This window comes from Panthera leo, chromosome C1 (assembly GCF_018350215.1).
Source record: "Panthera leo isolate Ple1 chromosome C1, P.leo_Ple1_pat1.1, whole genome shotgun sequence".
NCBI classification, from domain to species: domain Eukaryota; kingdom Metazoa; phylum Chordata; class Mammalia; order Carnivora; family Felidae; genus Panthera; species Panthera leo.
In genome coordinates, this window is record NC_056686.1 from 131,214,754 (window position 1) to 131,237,455 (window position 22,702).

The following is a 22,702-nucleotide window of genomic DNA, read 5'->3' on the forward strand; positions in this document are numbered from 1 at the left end:
TCTGAATATTAATGGACTTCATTAAGGTTAGTTAGTACCTGGGTGGTAATATTTTATTGTGGTTTTACATTATGTTCCAATGGGGGAAAATTAGATAAAGAATATGTGGAAACTCTCTGTATTGTTTTTTATAACTTCATGGGAATCTAAAATTATCTCAATGTAATTTTTTTTAATTAAAAAAAGCATGTTTCAACAAACGTTCAATATTTTTTCAATATTATTCAACAAAAAGTTGAGTATGTAAGGGATCGAAATATGCCACTCCAAAACAAGCCACTTTGGCTTAAGAATTACTTTGACTTGAAGAACTGAGAAACAGAAGACAAAAAAATAAAAGCTCTTTGCCCTAATTTTTTGCTAAAAGCAGTCTTAGCCTCTTAATCACCAGAGACTAGTCTAGACTCTGAACAGCCCAGGGATGGCATGGAGAGGAATCTAGAAAACAAGCCTTACTAAAACAATCTTTATCTTCCATTAGTGTCCTTCAGGTAGTTACCTTCCCACAGTTTGCCTCCCTTGCAAGTCTAAATCCCTTTTCCTTTGTTTTGATATTATTCTACAAATTTGCTGTTGTTTGTTAATATGCTATATAAGCCCAACTTCTAACCACTCCTTTGAGTTCCTGATCAGTGAGGTTTCCTGCCTGCATGTGTGCTACTCTGGTTAATAAACTGTTTTTCTCTGGGTAGTTTGTCATTGTGTCAATCTAATTTCCAGGTCCCTAGCCAGCGAGAGGTAAGAAAAACGTTTGTTTTTTCCTCTATTGCACATGTCTATACTGCCAGTATCTTAACTGGATCTAAATTCTTTCTTGAAATCATCGCTCTCCATCCACTCTGCTTTAAGAAGTCACTGACAACAAATAGAGTTACAGAACTACATTAATTACTTTTTTATTGCTTATCGCATAGAGCTAAGATTTCAGCATCTCCCCCATCCTCTGTCACATTAGTCATTTTACCTTGGACAATTTATCCTGTATTTCAAACTTTTGATGATCAGCAAAAAGTATGTGCCTTGTGAAAAAAACATGTGCAAAAGTGGAAGCAAAATCAGGCGCAGTGACAGCCTATTTCCTGAGAAGTGTTTTGCTCTAAAAAAACATTTTAAAAGCTTTAATACCTATAGTTTTATAATGCACCAAAACTATATTTTATAGCTTGATAGGTAAAATAGAACAAAATATTTTTAAAAGCACTGGATTGTGCCATTTGAACATCTTAAAATTACAGTTCCTGTCAATATAATCCCAAACATTCCCTTGCATTAGATTTTTTTCTGTAGACACGCAGAAAAATTCAAAGTTTTTTAAACACTTCACATGTTCGTACATTTTTTGTTTATTTTTCCTTTCTACTAAGAATGAGATCAGTTTCTTCTCCTTTGTCACTTTCTTAAAAACGGAACTATATTTTTTCTTCAAGATCAGTTGAAATTTCAAACATTACTAATTTGGGTACTATTCTCTATTTTTCTTCCTCACACAAAATTAGTTGTTCCCTCTATTTTTACAATGTCTACTTACCTTTATGGTGTCTGGAAATAGTACCCAGGAATGACACTGCATCAAATGGTTTGTAATTATTTCTGTCTTTTTACTTCACTGGACTATGACGTTATTGATAATGTATATCAGGTTTTATTTTCAGGTCTGGCACCTACTATAGCCTTCATAACCTTTTATAACAACCTTTTTTTTTAATACTTAATATCATTTGAAAGAATGAGTAAGAAAATGATCAGGTGAAAAAAATGTAAATTTAAATTATTTGTCTGTATGTTAATGTGTAATTTTAATATCCATTTGTTAGTTTCTCTGTCCTTTTTTTGTAAGCTATTTTGTGAGATAATATTGATCATGCTTCATACATAATAAATAACATAATAAATAACATAATAAAAGTGAGTGTGCCGAGTATAAATATATTTAAAAAACATAACTGCATTATATCAAGCAAGGAAATATATACCAAAGTTTTTTTTTTTTTTTAATGTTTATTTTTGAGAGAGAGAGAGAGAGAGAGAGAGAAAGACAGAGAGACAGAGACAGAGACAGAGACAGAGCATGAGCAGGGGAGAGGCAGAGAGAGAGGAAGACACAGAATCCGAAGCAGGCTCCAGGCTCTGAGCTGTCAGCACAGAGCCAGACGCAGGGCTTGAACTCATGGACCACGAGAACATGGCCTGAGCCAAAGTCGAACACTTAACCGGTTGACTGAGCCACCCACCGACATAAATTTGTTTTAACTTTATTTTTAAAAAGTGAGGTCCCCTGAATTCTTTTCATGTGAAAAAAAGTGCTTGTAAATGTTACCCATGAATATACTTCAAAATTCACGTTATACAGCATATAGGTTGGAATGATTAAATAATAATAAAAAAATAGGTTTCAAAAAGGTGTACTTCAGGGTTGAGTAAACAAGTGACTTTTGGTTGAGATTACATTGAAAATGAAGAGAAAATATCAAGAAGATAAAATATACAGTGCACTAGATTCGAATAAGCCATGAAGAATAATGCTGATTGACAAGCCAAGTTGCTTTATATGAGGCTTAAGGGATAAAATTCATAATATGTAAACATTTTAAACATGGAAATGGCTTTAAGTAGTAAATTAAAATCTTTTGTTATGCAAACTGCTCTAAGCACTTAATGTATCCAAGACAGAGCAATAAATCTTAATTGAGAATATTTAGTTCAACAATGGATAACTGGAATGTTGATTTGTATTTAACAGAAACAAAGTTATTCAGTCCAAACTGCCTGAAGGCTGCAATTGCTTAGTCTTCAGTGATACACAGTCCTGAAATGCCAAATTGGGTGTTTTGATAAGATTATGACATACTTCTATTTCAAGTATGTCACACACATGGATTTAACCACCAACAAGCAAGGGAAATCCAGTGAATTACAACATAAAAACAATTTCACAAATTAGAAATCCTAGTATATCAGTAATGTTGCTGTGTAAAAGTAGCATTTAAAGATTCAGAAATAATTAATTGCAAGGTACAATTCACACAGAGGTGAAATTGCTTCATGAGTTTCCAGGCTGCTTAGAAAACCTGACTGCTGCGTCCTAATTGGGCCCACGTTTCTCAGGAGTACCCAAGTTCTGAATTTTTTTCCCCTACTTGCCATGCTTGAAAGAGTACCAGTTTTATTCCCTGATCTTAGCTTGAGGTCAGGTAATTACTATATGAAATCAGCCTCTCTGGGCAAAGCATAATGGTTAAGATTTAATACGGCTTTCAAAGCAGATAAACTTGGATTTGAATCCCACTCTACTATCCATCACAGGCAACTGACTTCTTTCAACAATCCTCACTTTCTGAATCTGTAAAAGGAGGATAAGAAACCCTTCCAGAAATGATTACCATGAGATGATTAATGCAAAACATTTTATAAGTGCTTGACATATTCAAAGTGCTTAAAAAGTAGTCACTGTAATTATGTTATTTTTGTCGCCAAAGTGATAATGGTTCTACTCTATCACACATTCTAGGCTAAGTACATGCAAACACAAAGGTATGGCTTCCTGAAAATACAGGTTCCATAAAGGATGACAGATAATTATTGTTTTGAGTTGATACTTCCCAGCCACACCACACAGAATGTTGTGTTTTCTCCTTATGTTCTGGGAAAAATAATTTATAATTTGATAATCCATATGCCTGAGGAGAAAATCAACTAAACAGTAGCTCCTTGTTTCCTAATCACCTAATTTTCTGCATGGAAATGGTTTAGAGAAGGCAGTGGGCAGGAATTTAAGCCAGAGATTGCCCAGACAGACTTGTCATGAAAAAATGATTAATTTCCCGAAGTGCAAAATAGCAGTGAAGTTCAATAAGTAAACAACAAAGTAATAAATATCCCTAAGTATATGTATTTCATGGGTATGGCAATCAAGTACACCAAGAAACATAGGTTTGTATTTATTTTTTACATTTACTCATGTGTCCACTCATGGCACTAGAAAATTCCATTTTTGAATTCATCTCAGGGCAATAGTTCTAAGAGAATCTTATAAAGTGGGATTATGTTGGCATGAATTCTTGGGAGTATTCCAAAGATTCTTCTATACCAGTGTTTCCTTATGAGATATAACCTTGATGCTGACAGAGGGATTTAGATGCCTCCATTTTTACCTCAAACTTTCTACTTTCCACTTTGTTCCTTGGCTCATGTGGAAGACCATGAGGGTAAAGCATTCCCTGATGGGAACCAAAACTACCCCCTCAAGCAATAAGGACTATCCTGAGCCAGCAAAGCCTGCTGAAGAGTGACTCCAAGATGCTGATCAATTTGACTTTCACTTCCTACCTGCTCCTATCCCCCCACCTTTGCCCCACCCATACTTTCCTGAAATAACTCTGTAAGTATTTTCAGCACTTTGGGGGCAGTCTTTGAGATACTAGTCCACTGCCTTCCTGGTGTTAATGTCTCCGAAATAAATTCCTATCTTATTTCACCATCACTCTTTTCTCTGCCTTTGGATTTTGTCAGTGCTGAGTGATCAAGCCTGGTCTGTTTGGGACTCCTGGAGCCAGGCAGATCCTCTTGCACCCTGTGTACCAACTACAATGCTTCAGTAAACAGCAATTAAAATCTATATACACAACAAAAAAAACGCAAAAAATTATGCACTTATTTTCATCACAGCTCTAAACTGTGCACAGAAGGGGTGCCTGGTTGGGCTCAGTCAGTTAAGGTTCTGACTCTTGATTTTGGCTTAGGTCATGATCTCACGGTACATGGAATCAGTTCTGCATCAGGCTCTGCGCTGACAGTCCCAATCATGCTTGGGATTCTCTGTCCTTCTCTCTCTGCCCCTACCCCCCTATAAATAAACATTAAAAATAAATAAATAAACTCTCCAGAGAGAGAAAAAATAAATAAATACAGCAAAAATAATAATTTTTAAAAAAGAAAACACAACAATCTGAAATGCTTCAGATTCTGTGTCAAGTAGTTAACAATATGTTATTGAATATATTTTAAGACAATGTTTCAAGCACTCAGGAAAAACACTAATTAAAAAAAACCAGTTATTATGCAATATAATTTTAACCTATCTTATTTATTTTTTTCTAATTTTTAACCTATTTTAATAAGCACCTCTAATACTCCTTGAAAACAGCATCATCTTAACTGGCCCAACCCCTCACAAATAAAGAATTTGACGTGACTGAATAAAGACAGGGTTTTCCTGCTCTAAAGACAGGACTTTAGAGGATATTTTTTATAGTTAATTTACAGATAACAGTTTCTCTAGCCTATTGGGATAGATCAAAAATTACAATGACATGGTCAGAATGAATAAGGTATTATTGAAAAAGAATTAATTTTACTTTTATACCCAGTACTAAGAGGATTTGTCGATATGTAGATAACTCGACCAAGCCTTTTTTGTCCTATTCTTTCTTTCTATGAGAAAGCTCTGAGGTGCTAAGGAGAGCCAAATGGTTACAGGGTTAGACAGGAGAGAGAGGAGAAAGAATAAAAGGAACGTATGGGAAAGCCAATTTAGAAACCAAAGAGTTCCAATTTTTCCTTTTTAGCTAACCATGCATTGATTTATAAGCAACTCCACTAACATAATTTTTGCACTCCAAACTTTGAGAAAATTATGGCATAAATATAAATATTTGCTACTCTTCAGATAATTGAATGCAATGCAACATGATTGATATCCAGGTCACCAAATATACACTTTTTCACAAAGTAATTTTATTCAACGAAGATACACAAATAAATCTTGGATTGACTTAATCATGTAAGAGCCTGTTGCTGTTGGATGGGAAATAGTGGTCACTTCATTCAACAAATATTTTTTGAAGATATACTTACAATGTGCCAGCATTGTGTTATGAGTTGCAGACACACTGCTAAAAAAAAGAGCAAATATTTTCACTAATTTTATAGTTTCCTTTCTAGTTGGTAAGCAGTAATCAAATATTCAACAAACAAATGGAAATCTAAAATAATGACAAGACTAAATGATGAAATTATGGTGCTAAAAGTGTCTATTTTAAGAGACTTTGGCTTTGTCAAAGGAGAGAACACCTCTTTGAGGAAATAATCTTTAAGTTGAAGTCTGACAGATAGGCAGACAACTGAGATGGGAGACATTTCTGGGCAAAGGAATACATTGTTAAAATATACTGTTGGGGGAAAGAGCTTGACAAGTTGAGAGAAGCAGAGAAGGAAAATATGGCTGGAGTGGATAACTTTTAGTCATACTGTAATTCCTTTTAGATAGTAAACTCCATGAGGAAAAGATTGGTATCACCCTTGCTTGCCTTGTTTCCCAGTAACTGGCACTCTGGGAGAACACTTTCTTTTCCTTTTTCTTCAAGATGCCCACATACATACAGACCAGCATATGAACCCTTACCCCATGTTCCTGACCCTCTTTCTCATTAATAAGTATATCATTGTTACAAAGCAACTATTACATAAAGAGTTATTTTTGTGTCATCCACAGTGCTTAGCATAACAAATTATAATTAGCCAATTAGTATATGAATTAGGATTTTAAAAAGACAGGTTATTGTAGAAATATTTGTTTTTCTTTCATTTTCTGTTATCTTCTTTCTTTCTTTCTTTCTTTCTTTCTTTCTTTCTTTCTAATTTATATGTGGGTATTTTTGAAACATTCTCAAGCATGTTTCTTTTTCTCTTCCTAGGTTCAAAAAGGACATGTTATCATACTTCATATAATATATATATATATTTTTTTAGTGGGCTCCACACCCAGCATGGAGCCTAACATGAGGATTGAACTCACAACCCAGAGATCGAGACCTGAGTTGAGATCCAGTGTTGGATGCTTCACCGAATAGGCCACGAGGTGCCCCATAATAATCTATATTGAACACACTAAATTCAGTATAATAAAGTCATTTGCCCAGTCTCCATTCAGAAAGCATGGCTATTTAATGCCAGCTAACTTTTGTTCACTTACGTTTCTGCTTAAGAGAGCTTTTACTAAATTGTAGATAAATATTTACAGAAATCTATGTTTGGATCAACATACGCAATTGTTATATTTGCGGGCATATAGATCAGTGGATAAAATATAAGAAAGTTTGTGTTTAAAAATTGTGATGTTAGTTTAATGTGTCAACCTGACTAGGCTAACATCCCCAGTTACAGAATTAAACACTAATCTAGATTTTTTCTGTAAAAGCATTTTGTAGATGTGGTTACTACATGCAATCAGTTGACTTTAAGTTAAGGATATTATCCTAAAAAATCTAGGTGGGTTTAAAGCAATTAGTGAAAGGCCTTAACGTTAGAACTGAGGTTCCTCTGAAAAAGAAGATGACTTTCTGGCAAAGGTCTAAAGTTTAAGCTGCTGCCTGAGACTTTCCATCTCGCCCTAGGATTTCAGCTTTGCTCAGCTAGCTCCCACAACCTCAGTAGACAAATCTTTGTAATAAATCTCTTTATATATCTATGTTTGTCTATCATCTCTCTCTCTCTCTCTCTCTCTCTCTCTCTCTCTCTCTCTCTCTCATCTATCAATCCATTAACACTATTGGTTCTGTTTCCTTTCATGAAACACTGACAGATATACAACTGTCTCCTATCTCCCATTGTAGATAATTTTTCAGAATTAGCTAGTGAAGAATATATTAGTGTACACAATTCTTTACAAAGGATACTTTTATTTATTTAAAAAATTTTTTACTGTTTATTTATTTTTGAGAGAGAGACAAACACAGAGTGTGAGCAGGGGAGGGGCAAAGAGAGAGGGAGACAGAGAATCCGAAGCAGGCTCCAGGCTCTGAACTGTCAGCACAGAGCCCGACGCGGGGCTCAAACCCATGAGCTGTGAGATCACAACCTGAGCCGAAGTCGGACACCCAACCGACTGAGCCACCCAGGCGCCCCACAAAGGATGCTTTTAATATATTTACATGAGTAAGAAGAAAGGCCATAAAGGACATATGAGACAAAGTCTTAATTTTATACATGAGAAAACCTAAAACACAGCTATTGTCTACATTAACATGGCTTTACTATCCACTGTCTTTTTTTTTTATTATTATTTTTTTAACGTTTATTTATTTTTGAGACAGAGAGAGACAGAGCATGAACAGGGGAGGGGCAGAGAGAGAGGGAGACACAGAATCTGAAACAGGCTCCAGGCTCTGAGCGGTCAGCACAGAGCCCGACGCGGGGCTCGAACTCACGGACCGTGAGATCATGACCTGAGCCGAAGTCGGACGCTTAACTGACTGAGCCACCCAGGCGCCCAAATCCACTGTCTTTTTAAAAAAAATTTGTTTTAACATTTACTTATTTTTGAGAGACAGAGTGCAAACAGGGGTGGGGCAGAGAGAGAGGGAGACACAGAATCCAAAGCAGGCTCCAGGCTCTGAGCTGTCAGCACAGAGCCTGAAGTGGGGCTGGAACTCATGAACTGTGAGATTATGACCTGAGCTGAGGTCGGACGCTTAACTGACTGAGACACCCAGAGGCCCATACTATCCACTGTCTTTAATGTTATAACTTACTGTTCTAATAAACTCTTGTCCAGTAAGGTAATAGTTGAAAACAATATAACTGCAAATTTCAGGAACTTCCTGGACAGCTCATCAACTCCAGCAAAAAAGCAACAAATGACACTGTATACATTGGTCTCTAACCCATCTCCCCTCAAATTCTTCTTTCCGTGTCTATCAATCCAAAATTATATAATGATCTTTACTCAATGATCCTAATCAAGCTTCATTTGACACCTGCCTTAAACCAGACTTCACAATCTCAATTACTATTTCAGTGCTGCTTTTCCCTGTCTCAGATACTGCTAAGACATTGATGACTTAATGTTCTCCCTCAGTGTGTGAAGTGAGAAACTCAGCTTGGTCTACACAATGGGTTTTTTTGGTGATATTTTGAAGAGCCAGCATTTAACACAGAAGAGAGAAAAATTAATAAACAATCATATATTTACTACCTAGAACTGGACATTATTTTTTTAAGTTTATTTATTTATTTTGAGGGGCAGAGAGAGAGGAAGAGCGAGAGAGAATCCCAAGTAGGCTCTAAACCAACAGCACAGAGCCTGAGGTGGGGTTGAACTCATGAACCACGAGATCATGACCTGAGCCAAAACCAAGAGTCAGATGCTCAACCAACTGAGCCACCCAGGTGCCCCCATAACTGGACACTATTAACATTTTACTGTATTTAATTTGAATCTTTGTATGAAATATGAAATAAATTCTATTAACACAGTAAAGTATCTTTTGAAAAAGATGAAAGTTCCCTTTGAATGTCATTATTGTTCCTTCCTAAAGAGAACTGCTATTATAAAATTGGTGTGGATTATCTCCAGTTTACGTTTTCCATACTTTTATAAACATATTCAACCAGGAGCAATATCCATTAATGTTGTATGTTTCATTTTGAACTTCTATGAATGATTTCATACCATAAGTATCATTCTGCTAATTACTTCTCTCACTCAGTGCTTCTGAGATCTATTACATCTTTTCGTATATATACAAAAACATATTCGTATTTGTATACAGTATTTCAGCACATAAATATGCTGCATTTATTTACTATTCCTCTTCTGATGAAGATTTAAAGCCTTTTCAAATTTTTTAGAGTTATAAACAATGATGCATTAAATATCCTTGTACGTGTTTCTTTGAGCATATATTCTTTAGAGTATATAAGTGTGTGGTTTGTGGAACATAAGATATTGCATATGAGCCTTTAACTCTAAAAATAGCTCAAAAAGATAGACACTGTTATCTCTATCTTACAGGTAATAAAACTGAGCCTTCAAAAAGGAAAGAAGCATGTTTAAAGTCACGGAGTTAATAAGTATCAAAGCAGAGATTCAAATCTGTGTTTGGTATGATCCTAAAACAACATTTTTCCAAAACCATATTATCCCTCAAGCAGTAAAAGGAATGTTTCATGTGAATGTGAAAATTACTACAAGTTGTCCCTAGTTTCCAAGCGCCTTAAATTCATTCTTCCTCTTGTACCTTACATCTTGAACAATTTAATTCACTTAATTTGAAGTGGTAGTTAAAGATGGCAAGTGTTAACTGATGGTTAATGACCTACGAAGATAGAAATATTCCCCATTGCAGGGAATCAAGGGAGAATAGAGGCAGGATAGAATTTCACCTGCTCACTTTCTTCCTCTGTACATCAAAAAAAAAAAAAAAAAAAAAAAAAAAAAAGGTATCTGTGGGCAGAAGTGTAGTAGAATATGTTGGGCTGAGTATTTGCCAGCCCATTTGCCATTCAGATTTCAGGAAGATAAAAAAGGGAAATGATTTGTTACATTTATGAATGGACAACACAGTCTCTTATTAAGAACGGCAGAGACCTGGTTAACATGTTAGTTTGCTAAAGTAGAAAATTACAGAAGGAAGTTGTACGTAACCCTTTTTGTAAACAACATCAAGACGTACAAGAGGAACGGGTGCCTGGGTGTCTCAGTCTGTTAAGTAGCCCACCCTTGATTTTGGTGCAGGTCATGGTCTCAGGGTTCATGAGTTTGAGCCCCACATTAGACTCTGTTCTGAGTGTTGAGCCTGCTTGGATTCTCTCTCTTGCCCTCTCTATTTCTCCCTGCCTCTCTCTCTGTCTGTCTCAAAATAAATAAATCAAGTTAAAAAATTAAAAATTAAAAATATATTTAAAGAACTACAAGAGGAAGATGAGGGCCCAGTTGTCTTTTTGCCCCAGGGATTATTTTGGGAAGATCTGAGAGTACAATCCAGCTACTTCCACTTGTTTACCTCTTAGCATTAGCAGTAAAACAAAACAATATGGAGTACATTCCTCACATTTGCATAAAAATTTGCTCATCTCAGAGGCCTATTTGCTACCTATAATCCTCTGCAATATTTCAATGGATTCTATTGCATATTTATTCTTTACTGAACTCATTTATACTCTCAATATTGCAATCAAATAATTCAAATTCTTCTATTGGATCCAACATACCTTGTATTATTACTCCTGATAGGTTCTAGTATTAAAGGCCAGATGTTCTCTTAATAAATTTTCCTCATTCAGTCCTCATGGGAACTTTATAAAATCGACATTTTGTCTTGATTTTACAGATGAGGAAAGCAAGTACCACCAAGCTAACAATTTGCTGAAGGTCACTGAGTTAAATTTACTTAATGGAATCTAAAGTGATTTAGGTTCTTGTCCCCCTTAAGGAAAAGGAGGGTATCAAATTTTTATCAATAGTCCTAATACAAAATCTGATACTCAATAAAAATCTGCTTATTGAATGAATGTCGGACTTGCAAGCCATACTCATTAATGCCGATTTAAGGCAGCGTTCACAATGAGGTTCTGGGTTATTTTGGTCAAACTGGTGTATCTTGGGCAAATTAAAATTTAAAAGTATCATTTTGAATTAATTTAAGGTGATTTTCAAATACAACAATAAGTGTAAACAGTAACACTATTTTTCTTTATAACCTTTCTTTATGTAAGCTGGGAGGGTTTTTTAAAAATTTATTTTGAGTAGGGGAATGGATATTTAGCATTAAAGAAGATAAGGTTTTCCCATTATCGAAACAAGCATATAAATTAACATTTTGGTGTAACCTGTGGCTACCGCATTACAATGTAAGGATTTTATTTGCTCATACTATTTTCATCATACTCACTTTTCCATATTAAATATTCTGCACCATTCTAGATAAGCACCAACTGAATTGCTTGAGTCCAAATTAAGTCTTTTGTATGCGTCCTAATCTTGTAGAGGCCCATGTTTCTTTTGTCCTATCATTTTCCACACAGAAGTATTAGCATTTCAATTTGCCTTTAATTTCTAACACTAACTTGAATTTCAATTGTGTATCAAATCTTAGAACAGCCAGTCCAAAGAAAAGAGTTGTTAATATTATCATTTTCTATCAGAGGTTTCGTCTATAGACTACATGAAAAGAATTATTTATTGTAAATCTTGGTGACACTGCACCTTTACCGAATCACCAGTAGTAAAATGAGCTCCTTCAAATAAGGATACTACCACATTTCTAAAACTAAGAAAAAATGCTGAAAAGCTTCATAGTGAATTGACTTTCCCCCCAGAATTAAAAATACACTATGTTCAATTCAAGGCAATTATGGCTTTCTTTTGTACATTCTATCACTCTCATTTAATGTGATCTCAAAATCCAGGTTCATTACTGGACTTTTTTAAAAAGATACTTGAGATGACAAATAGGCAGTGTGATAAGCCTTGCCTCTTAAAATTAAGAGGAAATATAGGAAAATAGGAGGAAAGTGTGATTAGGATTTGAAAACTATATACATTACAATGTAAATCTATCTATGCATACATATGTAACATATTAACTTCTAAAACAATCTTCATAGTTAAATTTTTAAGAGATGTTTTACGGATAGGCATCAGAGTTTTCTTTCAGCACCATCGAGTTTTATCTAATGATTTAAATGGTTAGCAAAGGTAGAATAACAAACCAAGCCAATCTACTCCATAGTGAATAAAAAACTGCTGAAAACTAAACACTAAATACTTATATAATTATAACTACTAATAACAACACAATGACGATCAGGGAAGCCTTGGTACATTATATTGCCACTGCAGCAATGTATCAGATATTCACCACTGAAAATATGAGATTAAGTAATTACATCAAGCTTTAAGTGACTTCAGTACTTAAGATACTATAAAAATTCTCATATCAAAGGACGTTATCTTCTTATCTAGAAAAAAAGAGTGCTTCCTCCTTCACCCACCTAGACCCAATGGATTCAATGAGAGTGATAAATTCTTGAATTTATATTATTAATCTGTAATATTTCCTTTCAGGCTCGAGAACAGAGATATATTATATAAGTACAGGTTTGTCATATTAAACACTGCAGTGACTATTCAAAAAGAAAAAAGCAAACAAACTTACCAACTGGTTCCTTTTGATTTTGAAAGAGAATCTTGCTATTACTGCCATCCATGTTTGCCATGTTAATTGTGTTTCCATCTGTCCAGTAGAGTTTCCTTAATTTAAGAGATATGGATTAAGAATATTAGATGTAGGCCTACTTGTTGACTAAAAACTTACACTGAAGAAGAAAGTTAATATCAACGTAAATTCTTGGGTCAGGTTGAATTCTTTTTGGCAAATTGGTGAGACACTTGCCGACAGTAACACACAGGTCTGCCTCAGAAGAAAGCATCACTCCTGCTTTTTCCTGTCATTGAAGGACAATCTTCTCACTTCCTGTTTCCTCCTACATTCACAACTGAAATATCTATGACTATAGTAAATCATTTCTATGTAAAGTAATTCATTAAGATTGAATCTTCTTGGTTTAGAGAAACCAGATACCAAAGAAGAAAACAAAGTCACTTCAGCCATTCCCATTGAAAGCACTGGGGAGAAAGTATTTTAGCCCTACACAAGCTCTCTCCATGTGTACATGATGATTAGCCAGAAGGTGGGAGAATTTGAGCTACTTAGCAGTTACTGTAACATCAGCATGCAGTAAATATGTTACTAATAACTGGTATTTGAAATGAAATCAATGACTTTTCCTTGTACCTTTTTTTCTTTTTTTATTCTGAACTGTTACTCCTTAGAAACATAAATTAATAAAATGTTATAATAATATATAAAAACCTGATTTTATGCAGATACCAGAAATCTCTAAGCAGGGATCTCTTTTACAATTTTCATATTCACTTTTTTTACCATATGGCTAATAATTCCTCTGAATTAAATACAGTTTTTATATGAAATCAAGGTAAAAATGTGTGAAACTTTTGAAAAACTTTACAAAAAATAATCATACTTTACCCCCTGACTGGGTGAGCTGCAAGACACTGTGGCTTATCGATTCCATGGATAATTGAGGTTTTCAAAGAGCCATCTAGTCGTGCCACATTAATTTGTGTTTCATCAAATTCAGAGCTAACCCAATATAAATTCCGTGAGACCCAATCCACTGCTAACCCTCTGATACTCTGAATATCTGTAAAACAGGAAAGAGAAAATTAAAAGTGAATGAAGTTTCTCATTCTTTTTGACTTTCCAAAGTAAGTTATTTTCTGTCTCAGGAAAATTTAATTTACAATTTAATTTGTTAGCTAAAATTGTACAAGATTGTAATCTCATTCCCTTATCAGCCCTTCTTAAGGCATGAATAATCATTAATGTCTTACTGCTGAGCCATTTGAAAACCTGAAGCAACAATTAGCATTGAAATTACACTAACACTCAGTGATTCACTAGTAAATACTTAGGAGCAGACACAGGCAGCGGTCTTATGGTCCAAGGTGACCAAAATTCAAATTAGAGTAACAGCTTTTTCAGTTGGTAGCACATCTTTCTAGTCAGGAGAAAGTACTTGTGGGCCGTCAACAAATGGGCTATTTTATGTTTGAAAGTGCCAATTTGTTCCTGAAATGAAATAAAACAATTCAACTTTCCTAAAACAAGATCACCAGAGTTGAACATCTTGCAAAATAGATAATTAACAGAAATGGACTGAGATATGAGCAAAGAAACAAAATCCTTTTAATATTCCTCCAACGTGGATTCTACAGAAATTACTAAAATCTAATTAAGTTTCGATTAATTCATTGCTGCCAATATGAATATTTGGGTTGTTATTCCTTGATTATTTAATTAGGCATCTTTAAAAAAAGGATGGAATTTAGGCTTAAATACAATTGTATACTTTAATTAGAAACAAATTAAAATCAAGTGTTAAAAATGATGGATCCTATAAAAGCTTTTTCAGGTATTTACTAGAAAATCTTTTTAACATATTAACATATAAAGTAGGCCCATTTAGTCCCCAATCTGTGGCACTTGAATCCTCTAATCTGGTTTTGTCTTTATTTTACACAGTTCTGTTATTTTCAAGCATACTGAATGTCCAAAGCTCTTTAGACTAGTGTTACTCAAACTTGTAAGACACCTGGAGACTGTTAGGAGGAAGATTCTGATGCAGTAGGTCTGGGAAGGGGCCTGGCATTTGGCAAGTTCTAACTTGCTCCCAGGCACTGCTCCAGAGCAGTGGTTCCAACCCAAGCACCGCTGGAACCACAGAGCAGCTGTTGCTGAACCCTCCACACTGTTAAATCTTCCATTTTTACCATTGTTAAAAGATGCCACAACGCTGGATTTTTCATGTGAAAGTGACAACATCAGATTTGTAAAATTTGGCAATTATTTCAAAATTTAAAAGAGCAAAATAGGACATGGAGACCTGGTGGTTCTAGGTCTGTTATACTGTCAGTATTGGCCTGGTAGGTTCCAGCGTCCGTGTATGTCTTTCCAAACCCGACAGAGCCTACTTTCTGCTCAAAATGCTCTTATTATTTCTAAATAACTTTTAATCACAGCTCCTTTAGAAGGTATCATCCATGTTTTAATTCTCCTCTAATCAACAACCTTTCCTCTGCAAGTTACCTTTCATCATGAATTTACTGGTAAGTTGGTGAATCTCAAATGTCAACTTTATTTTTTTTTTTGATCCAACACTAGAAATTTCTTTTTAGTTGTCCTCCTCTGGATCCCTCTTCTTGAGAAAAAGTACTACAACACCTCTGTAAGGCTAAACATGGCATGTCTGATACTTATTTATTTTGCCTCATCCAGGATATTTATTCCTTCTTCTCCTTCACCCTCTGGACTAAATTGGTTGCTGAGAGACAGTCTTGCTATAATGAGAACACCTGGCTTCATGTTCTAGGTTGGGTGCCTATTTTTTGTCTTTAATCAAGTCACTTAAATTTCAGCCTCTATTCTTATCAGGAAAATGAGGCTAATTACAGATAATACATAGGATTGCTGGGAATATTACGTTAGATGATGTTATTTATTCGGTTTAATGCAGGGTTGAAGGATATTTTGCCAATCCAAGGACTTAATATTTTCTGCATTTTTTACCCTGGACTGCTTGGTATTGGCAAAAATGACACAGTATGTTTTTATTTTCTCTAAAATACATGTTTTCCAAAGGTTTTTGTTTTTATTTTTTGGCTGTTTCTGCTGCTCAAAATCCTTTTATTTATTTCTGATTGACTCTTAATCATATGGTCTAGAGAATACATTGCACTCCTACATTGGAAAGCATATTCAAATGTAAGCTATTAATACCTATTTAGTCCTTGTCAGTTCTATGGTTCATGCCCTCTCAAATCTATTTCTGTCTTTAAAATTGCAATAGCATCCATTCTTTTTCCTTATCCAACCAAATGATTTAGTTGCTGCCAGGTTATTCTTCTGACTGGAGAGTTCTGCATCATGACCTTTGTTTGTCCCAAAGATATTCAACAGCTTTCAACCACTCAGAAAGTGATGTCTAAATTCCTTAGCCTGGCTTCCTGTATAATCTGAATATAACTACCTTCCCAACTTTGTTTTTCCACTATTTTTAACGAATTACCTTACACTTCAGTCATACTGATGTGTTTTCAGATTTCCAGACTTATCCTGACCTTTTGAACCTATAGGGCATTACCTGGAATCCATAACTTATTACATTTCCTTCTACCTGAATCCCACACAAAAGTAAGTAAGCAGATAGACAACATCACCCTTCAACCACAAAAACCTAATCAATTATATGTCCTAGCCAGAAAGTTTGTCTCTATCTACCTAACAACAGGACTGTATCTGGTCAATCCCTTTGTACTTAATGTGATGGTTATTTCCTGACATATTACTACTCTTATATATATTTCTTGCAGGTAGATTCCTTGCTAATATATCTTTATAGTGCTGCTCCCCAAATGTATACAACATTGCTTCAACATAAATATTTTTTAATGAATTGATTAATAAATTCATGATATATATATAATCTATAATTTTAAGGATATGTGACCTGAGCTAGAAATATCAGACAAGGTCCTCAAGTTCATTCTCAGGAGTACATATACAAATATATACTCAGCCAATATTAATTATCATTCTTTATCCTTACCTTTTTTCTACCCACCATTTAGAGTTTCTAATTACCAACTTAAAGTCTAAAATGAAACTTTTGTAGTTTTTAACCATTACTAAACCCATGTCTGTTTTTTATTTGTTTGTTTGTCTGTTTGTTTTTCAGAGAAACCTGGCAAATTCACCATAAGGGTGGAGTGGGATAAAAACTGCCATGTTTAATGAACGTTTTCTTTCCTTGATAAAAATGTTAAAATACTATTTTGACTCTTAACTCTTGTTTTCAAGTAAGTCAAAGACCTCTGAGCAAATTTCTCAGAGGACTCAATTTTCTATATTGAGGGACCTTTACCTTTTTTGAAAAGCCTTTATTGCAATAATATTCTCTGAAAAATGATAAATTATACCATTTAAATGATTTATCAAGATCACAAGACAGATAGAAAAGTCTCTAAGTGCTAACACAGACTTGTATGTTAGCTAAAACCAGAGAGGAAGGCAAATGGGAACACAGAGGCTGGTGCAGCTATAGGGACAAAAAGTTGAGAAATCAAATCAAGTTATAATCCAGAGATTCACGGATCATTAGTTCCGTGCAATACAGATCAGTTCTTAAATGCATAAAGACTAGGAAAGCTAAACAAGAAAAATACCAGCTATATTAGAAGAGTATACATCCTCAATGATACAGGTGAATAGAAAAAAATAAATCTCCCTGCTTGCTTAAAAAGGAGAATAACTGAGGGGAGCCTGGGTGGCTCAGTTGGTTAAACATCCAACTCTTGATTTCAGCTCAGGTAATGATCTTGCAGTTTCTGTGTTCAAGCCCTGGGCTTGAACTGGGCTCTGTGCTCAAAGTGTGGAGCCTACTTGGGATTCTCTGTATCACCCTCTCTCTGCCCTTTTTTCTCTCTGTCTTTTTAAATATTTAATTTTTTTTAAAAAAGGAAAATAATTTAAAAATAAAAACAAAACTTATTTTTGCTGTCCTTTCTCTAAATACAGAAAACAAAACTCAGCAAAACCAAACCTAACCCAAACAAAACAAAAGAAATAAACAAAAACTTTAAGCAATAGTTTATACTGGGGCAACAGATGACTAGTCTGGTTGGATGGGGGACAAATCAAATATAATTGATTTCCAGTTTATTGTGATTCCCTTTCCCTCCAGCAGAAGCAAATTGAAACCCTCTGTGGAAGAAAACATATTCCTCAATGTAGGCCCTCAGAATTCCCTAGATTGAGTTCATTCTCATAATAGATCAGAACACAAAAATAAAGCACACACAGAGAAATGAAACATAAGAGCAAGGATTAAGAGAAAACTTAACAATAGGTTTAAAACTCCAGAGCTTACCTGTTTTTACATTGTTGTGTGAAATAAAGAAAAATGAGTGGAATATTTTAAAGAAAAAAATATGCTTTGAAATAATAAGTCAATAATTTATTTTAAAAATACCCTTGGAAGACATAAATGATAACCAAAAAATAACTTATAAATATTTTTTAAAGTAATATTAAAAAGAAACAATTTATTAAGTGAATTAACCACCAGCTTAGATATAATTCAGGAATTGATACAAGACAAATTAAAGGAGTTATCCAGTGCCAACACAGAGAAACAAGAAGATTAAATGAGTTGGAGGTTAGAATGAAGTCTAGCACATCTAACCAAATTTTGCAAAGGAGGAAATAGGCTAGGTTAGAGAAAATGGTCAGAGACAATATTTGAGGTTTTTTTTTCCTCCCTGGGCTGATAAAAATACACGATCCCATAGGAAGTAAAACAGACTCTAGAGGCCTAAATAAAAACAATGCCATGAAGACAGAGAAAAAATGTTAAAAGCATCTCGAGAGAAAAGACACAACACCAAAAAAAAGAATGATAGTTAGATAAACATGGAGATTCTCAATAGCAACAAAAAATGCAAAAGTTGTTGGAATAATATCTGTCAGCAAAGGGTTGAGAGAAAATAACTTGAAATTTGTACTCAACAAAATTATCTTTACAGCTACATCTCAACAATAACAAAAATATTTATTTAAAAAATGGGTAAAGGAATAGAATAGTCATTTGTCCAGGGAAGATGTATAAATGGCCAAGAAGAACATGAAATGATGTTCAACATCACTAACCATTAGGGAAATGCAAATCAAAATCACAATCAGAAACCACCTCACACCCATTAGGATGGCTACATAACAACAACAACATCCAAATGTTCACAAGGTTGTAGAGACATTGGGACCTTTCTGTATAACGTTGGTAGGAATGTAACATGGTGCAGCCTCTGTGCGAAACTGCATGGCAGTTTCTCAAAAAATTAAAAATAGAATTACCATAGAATCCAGAAGTTCCACATCTGGGTATATACTCCCCAAAATTGAAAGCAGGGTCTTGAATACACACTTACGGTCACAGCAGAATTACTGACAGTAGCCAAAAGGTACAAATAACCCAAATGTGCATCAATGGATGAATGTATAAAAATTGTGATACATATATAAAATGGAATATTATTCAGCCTTAAAATAAATTCTGACACTTGCCACAATATGGATACACCTTAAAAATATCAAGCTGTGTCAAATAAGCCCTTCACAAAAAGACAAATACTGTGTGATTCCACTTCTAAGAGGCATTTAGAGCAGTTAAATTCACAAAGGAAGTAGAATGATGGAAACTTGGGGAGTAAAATTACCTGGTGTTGGGAGGAGGGGGTATCAGGAGTTGTTGTTTAATAGCTATAAATTCCAGTTTTACAAGATGAAAGGAGTTCTGATGATTGGTTCACAATGTGAATGTACATAAAACTACTGAATTATATACTTAAAAAGAGTCAAGATGATAAATTTTATGTGTATTTTACCACGATTAAAAAATATCTTCCAAAAACAAAAACTAAATAAATATATTTTCAGAAAATATATTAGGTTATCACTAAACTAAAGGAATATTAAAGGATATAATTCAGAAAAAAGAAAAATGATCAAAGAAAAAAAGGCCTTAGATGAAAGAGGGATGGGTAACCACATAAACTGATTGAGGTGTAGATAAATCCAAATGAAAAAAATAAATAAATACAGCACAATGGTTGTCAATTCTCTGCTTATGAAATTTATTTTTTTCTTTCTCTCTCTCTCTCTTTTCTTTTTTTTTCTCTTTCTTTTCTCTCTTCCTCCCTCCCTCCCTCCATGCCTCCCTTCCTTCCTTCTTTCCCCTATGCAGTGGACTTGCTGACACCAGCATCTTGGAGGTAGGCCTAAATTAGGCTTTTACCCAAAATCATGTATGTCTTCAAAAAAGGAGGGGATCCCAATGCTCATAATTCTCTGAGGAAAGATATGGTTATATCCAATCAAAACTCATTTGAAATGAGCTTCTAGGCAATTACATATCTGTTCTAAGGGGCCATGTTAAAATAAAAGCAAATTGGTAATATCTTTGAAAGCTGTCTCAAGGGAACTTGGTAAATATTAAACATCCCATTTGTTGCAACTATGAGAAACTATATACACACAAACACATATATTACCATATTTAATACATGGTATGCAAATTAAGAAACAGCCTAAGAAAGAGAATATTACAAAACACTTTAGGAGCCTTCTATGTACACCCTCACTAATTTTATGCTTCTTCAACTCTGAATAATTTAGTGTTTATCATTGTCTTGTTTTGTTTGTTTGTTTGTTTGTTTTAGGTTTAACACATATGTATGTATCCCAAACCTATGTTGTTGTTGTTGTTTTTCCTAGAGAATATACATCTCAATCTCCTAAACCTATAATTATTTGTATTTTAGATATGCTGCTGATTTGGGAAAATGTTTAAAGTAAGGCTGTCTCCTTTATTTTCATCTAGATCAATGTCTCCAATATCTTTCCAATTATCTGGTTAACTTCACCTCTCTCCCAGTCATCAGGTTCAATTACTTCTATATCTACCACACGCTTGGTGTCTGTCACCTTCTTATACCTCTCATTGTTCTAGTCTAGTTTTTACTCTAGATTTAGAACATTTCTTAAGTTCCTAGCTGTAATTTTTTTAAGTTTATTTATTTTGTGTGTGTTTGTGTGTGTGAGAAAGAGAGAGAGAGAGAGAGAGAGAGAGAGAGAGAGAGAGAGAGAGAGAGAGAGAGAGAGAAATCCCAAGCAGGCTCTGCATTGTTAGTGTGGAGTAGGATATGGGTTTTGATTCTACGACCATGAGATCATGACCTGAGTCGAGATCAAGACTCTGATGCTTAACTGACTAAACCACACAGGTGCCCCTCTAGCTGTATTCTTATCTATAATTTATCATTTTTCAATATTTCAGATTTCTATCTGATTTATCTTCAAAAGGGTCTGAATCACCTATAAACATCTATAAAAATTTTCAGTGATTTCCCATTGCCTTTAGGGAAAAAAATACAAAAATACAAAACTGCTGCTCATCCTGACATAAGACCTTCTCTGATGTGCTGTCACATTAACCTTCTAAGTTATTCTTCCGGAAGGTCAAGCTACCGCTCACTACCTGCACCTTTCTACATGGAAAGTGTCCAGAGCTTTGTACCTCATGATATCTCAACCTGGATTGATCAAGCTACTGGTTCCCCAAAGGTCTAGTTTGAATATTACTTCCTAAGGTAATTAGGTAATTACTTAGGTAATTCCATATAATAACTTAATACTCCTTGTGCTAATTTCCTAAGTACCTGACACCTTATTAAACTTTATATTTCATGTAGCCTTATATTTTAGTTAGTTGTTTATATCTCATTCTTTTACCAGATATGAAGCTCCCTGAGGTTATGAACTGTCTTAACTAAATAAAGCCATCTTTCTACTCATCTAATGGTCCACATATAGAATCCATACATATATAAAGCCTATGGGGAAAAAATAAAAGAAAATTCTATTCTTCTAACTAAAAGGTAAAGAAAAAAGATAGGAAGTATGACTCAATTAGCACACATTGCTGTAGATACATAGTTCTCAATGGAATGGCATTTATAGGTGTGATTTTGTCTTTCTTTGTTTCTTTTCTTTTCTCTCTCTTTTTTTTAAATCACAGATGTTGACATTCTTCCATAAAAGGCTTTCCTGGGTGAAAGTGAAAATTGAAATCCCACTCAGAAAGAGGCAAAACAACAGATGTTCCCTATCCAAACTTTCTACTTTAATTCAAGGCCTGGTTCCAAAATCTAGATCTCACTGTTATTACTGACCTGTTTTCATTTCTTTCAATCTCTCTGGACCAATTTTCATAATAGTTTTTTTTCTAAGCATTTTTATTACCATATTAAATATGGTGTTTTGCAAAATAGAGGGAATGAGTGAATCGTTAGTACTCACTGACAAAATAATTGTTGGCAGAAGTGGATAACAATTTCAAATAATAATGGAAATCTACTCTGAAATAGGTCAATTAGATTCAAAGTATCATTGAGAATTAAATTTTATATAGTAGCAATATGATCAAAAGGTTGGCATTTGAAGTGGTTTATATTTTTGTAGTTAAAAAAGCATATGATTATATGATAATTTCCTACCATGTAAGAGAATGTTCTTTATAAATAGATATACTTCTAATTCATATTAATCTTCCTTTTGTTCATTTTAGCATCTGCTTAACTCAACTTAACAGTCCAGTTCATTCAGATGGTAGATGACTCTAGTACTAAAAAATACTTTGCTGAATCAATTGTATTTGCCCAAAGTTGAGTCCTTAATTTTCCAAAGATGAAAAATTTATACTTTACCTTAGAATAATGAGGCACACC

The 22,702-nt window shown here is 34.4% G+C and overlaps 1 protein-coding gene across 1 annotated transcript in view; it reads right to left on the reverse strand.

Moving 5' to 3' along the window:
- LRP1B (LDL receptor related protein 1B) overlaps nt 1-22,702 on the reverse strand; it is a 1,882,572-nt gene that overhangs the window by 560,063 nt on the left and 1,299,807 nt on the right. Inside the window, exons 30-31 of the mRNA XM_042948663.1 lie at nt 13,830-14,004; nt 12,936-13,030 (exon numbers count right to left, since the gene is read on the reverse strand). Coding sequence (XP_042804597.1) covers nt 12,936-13,030; nt 13,830-14,004 — 270 coding nt within the window. The remainder of the gene's footprint in view (nt 1-12,935; nt 13,031-13,829; nt 14,005-22,702) is intronic.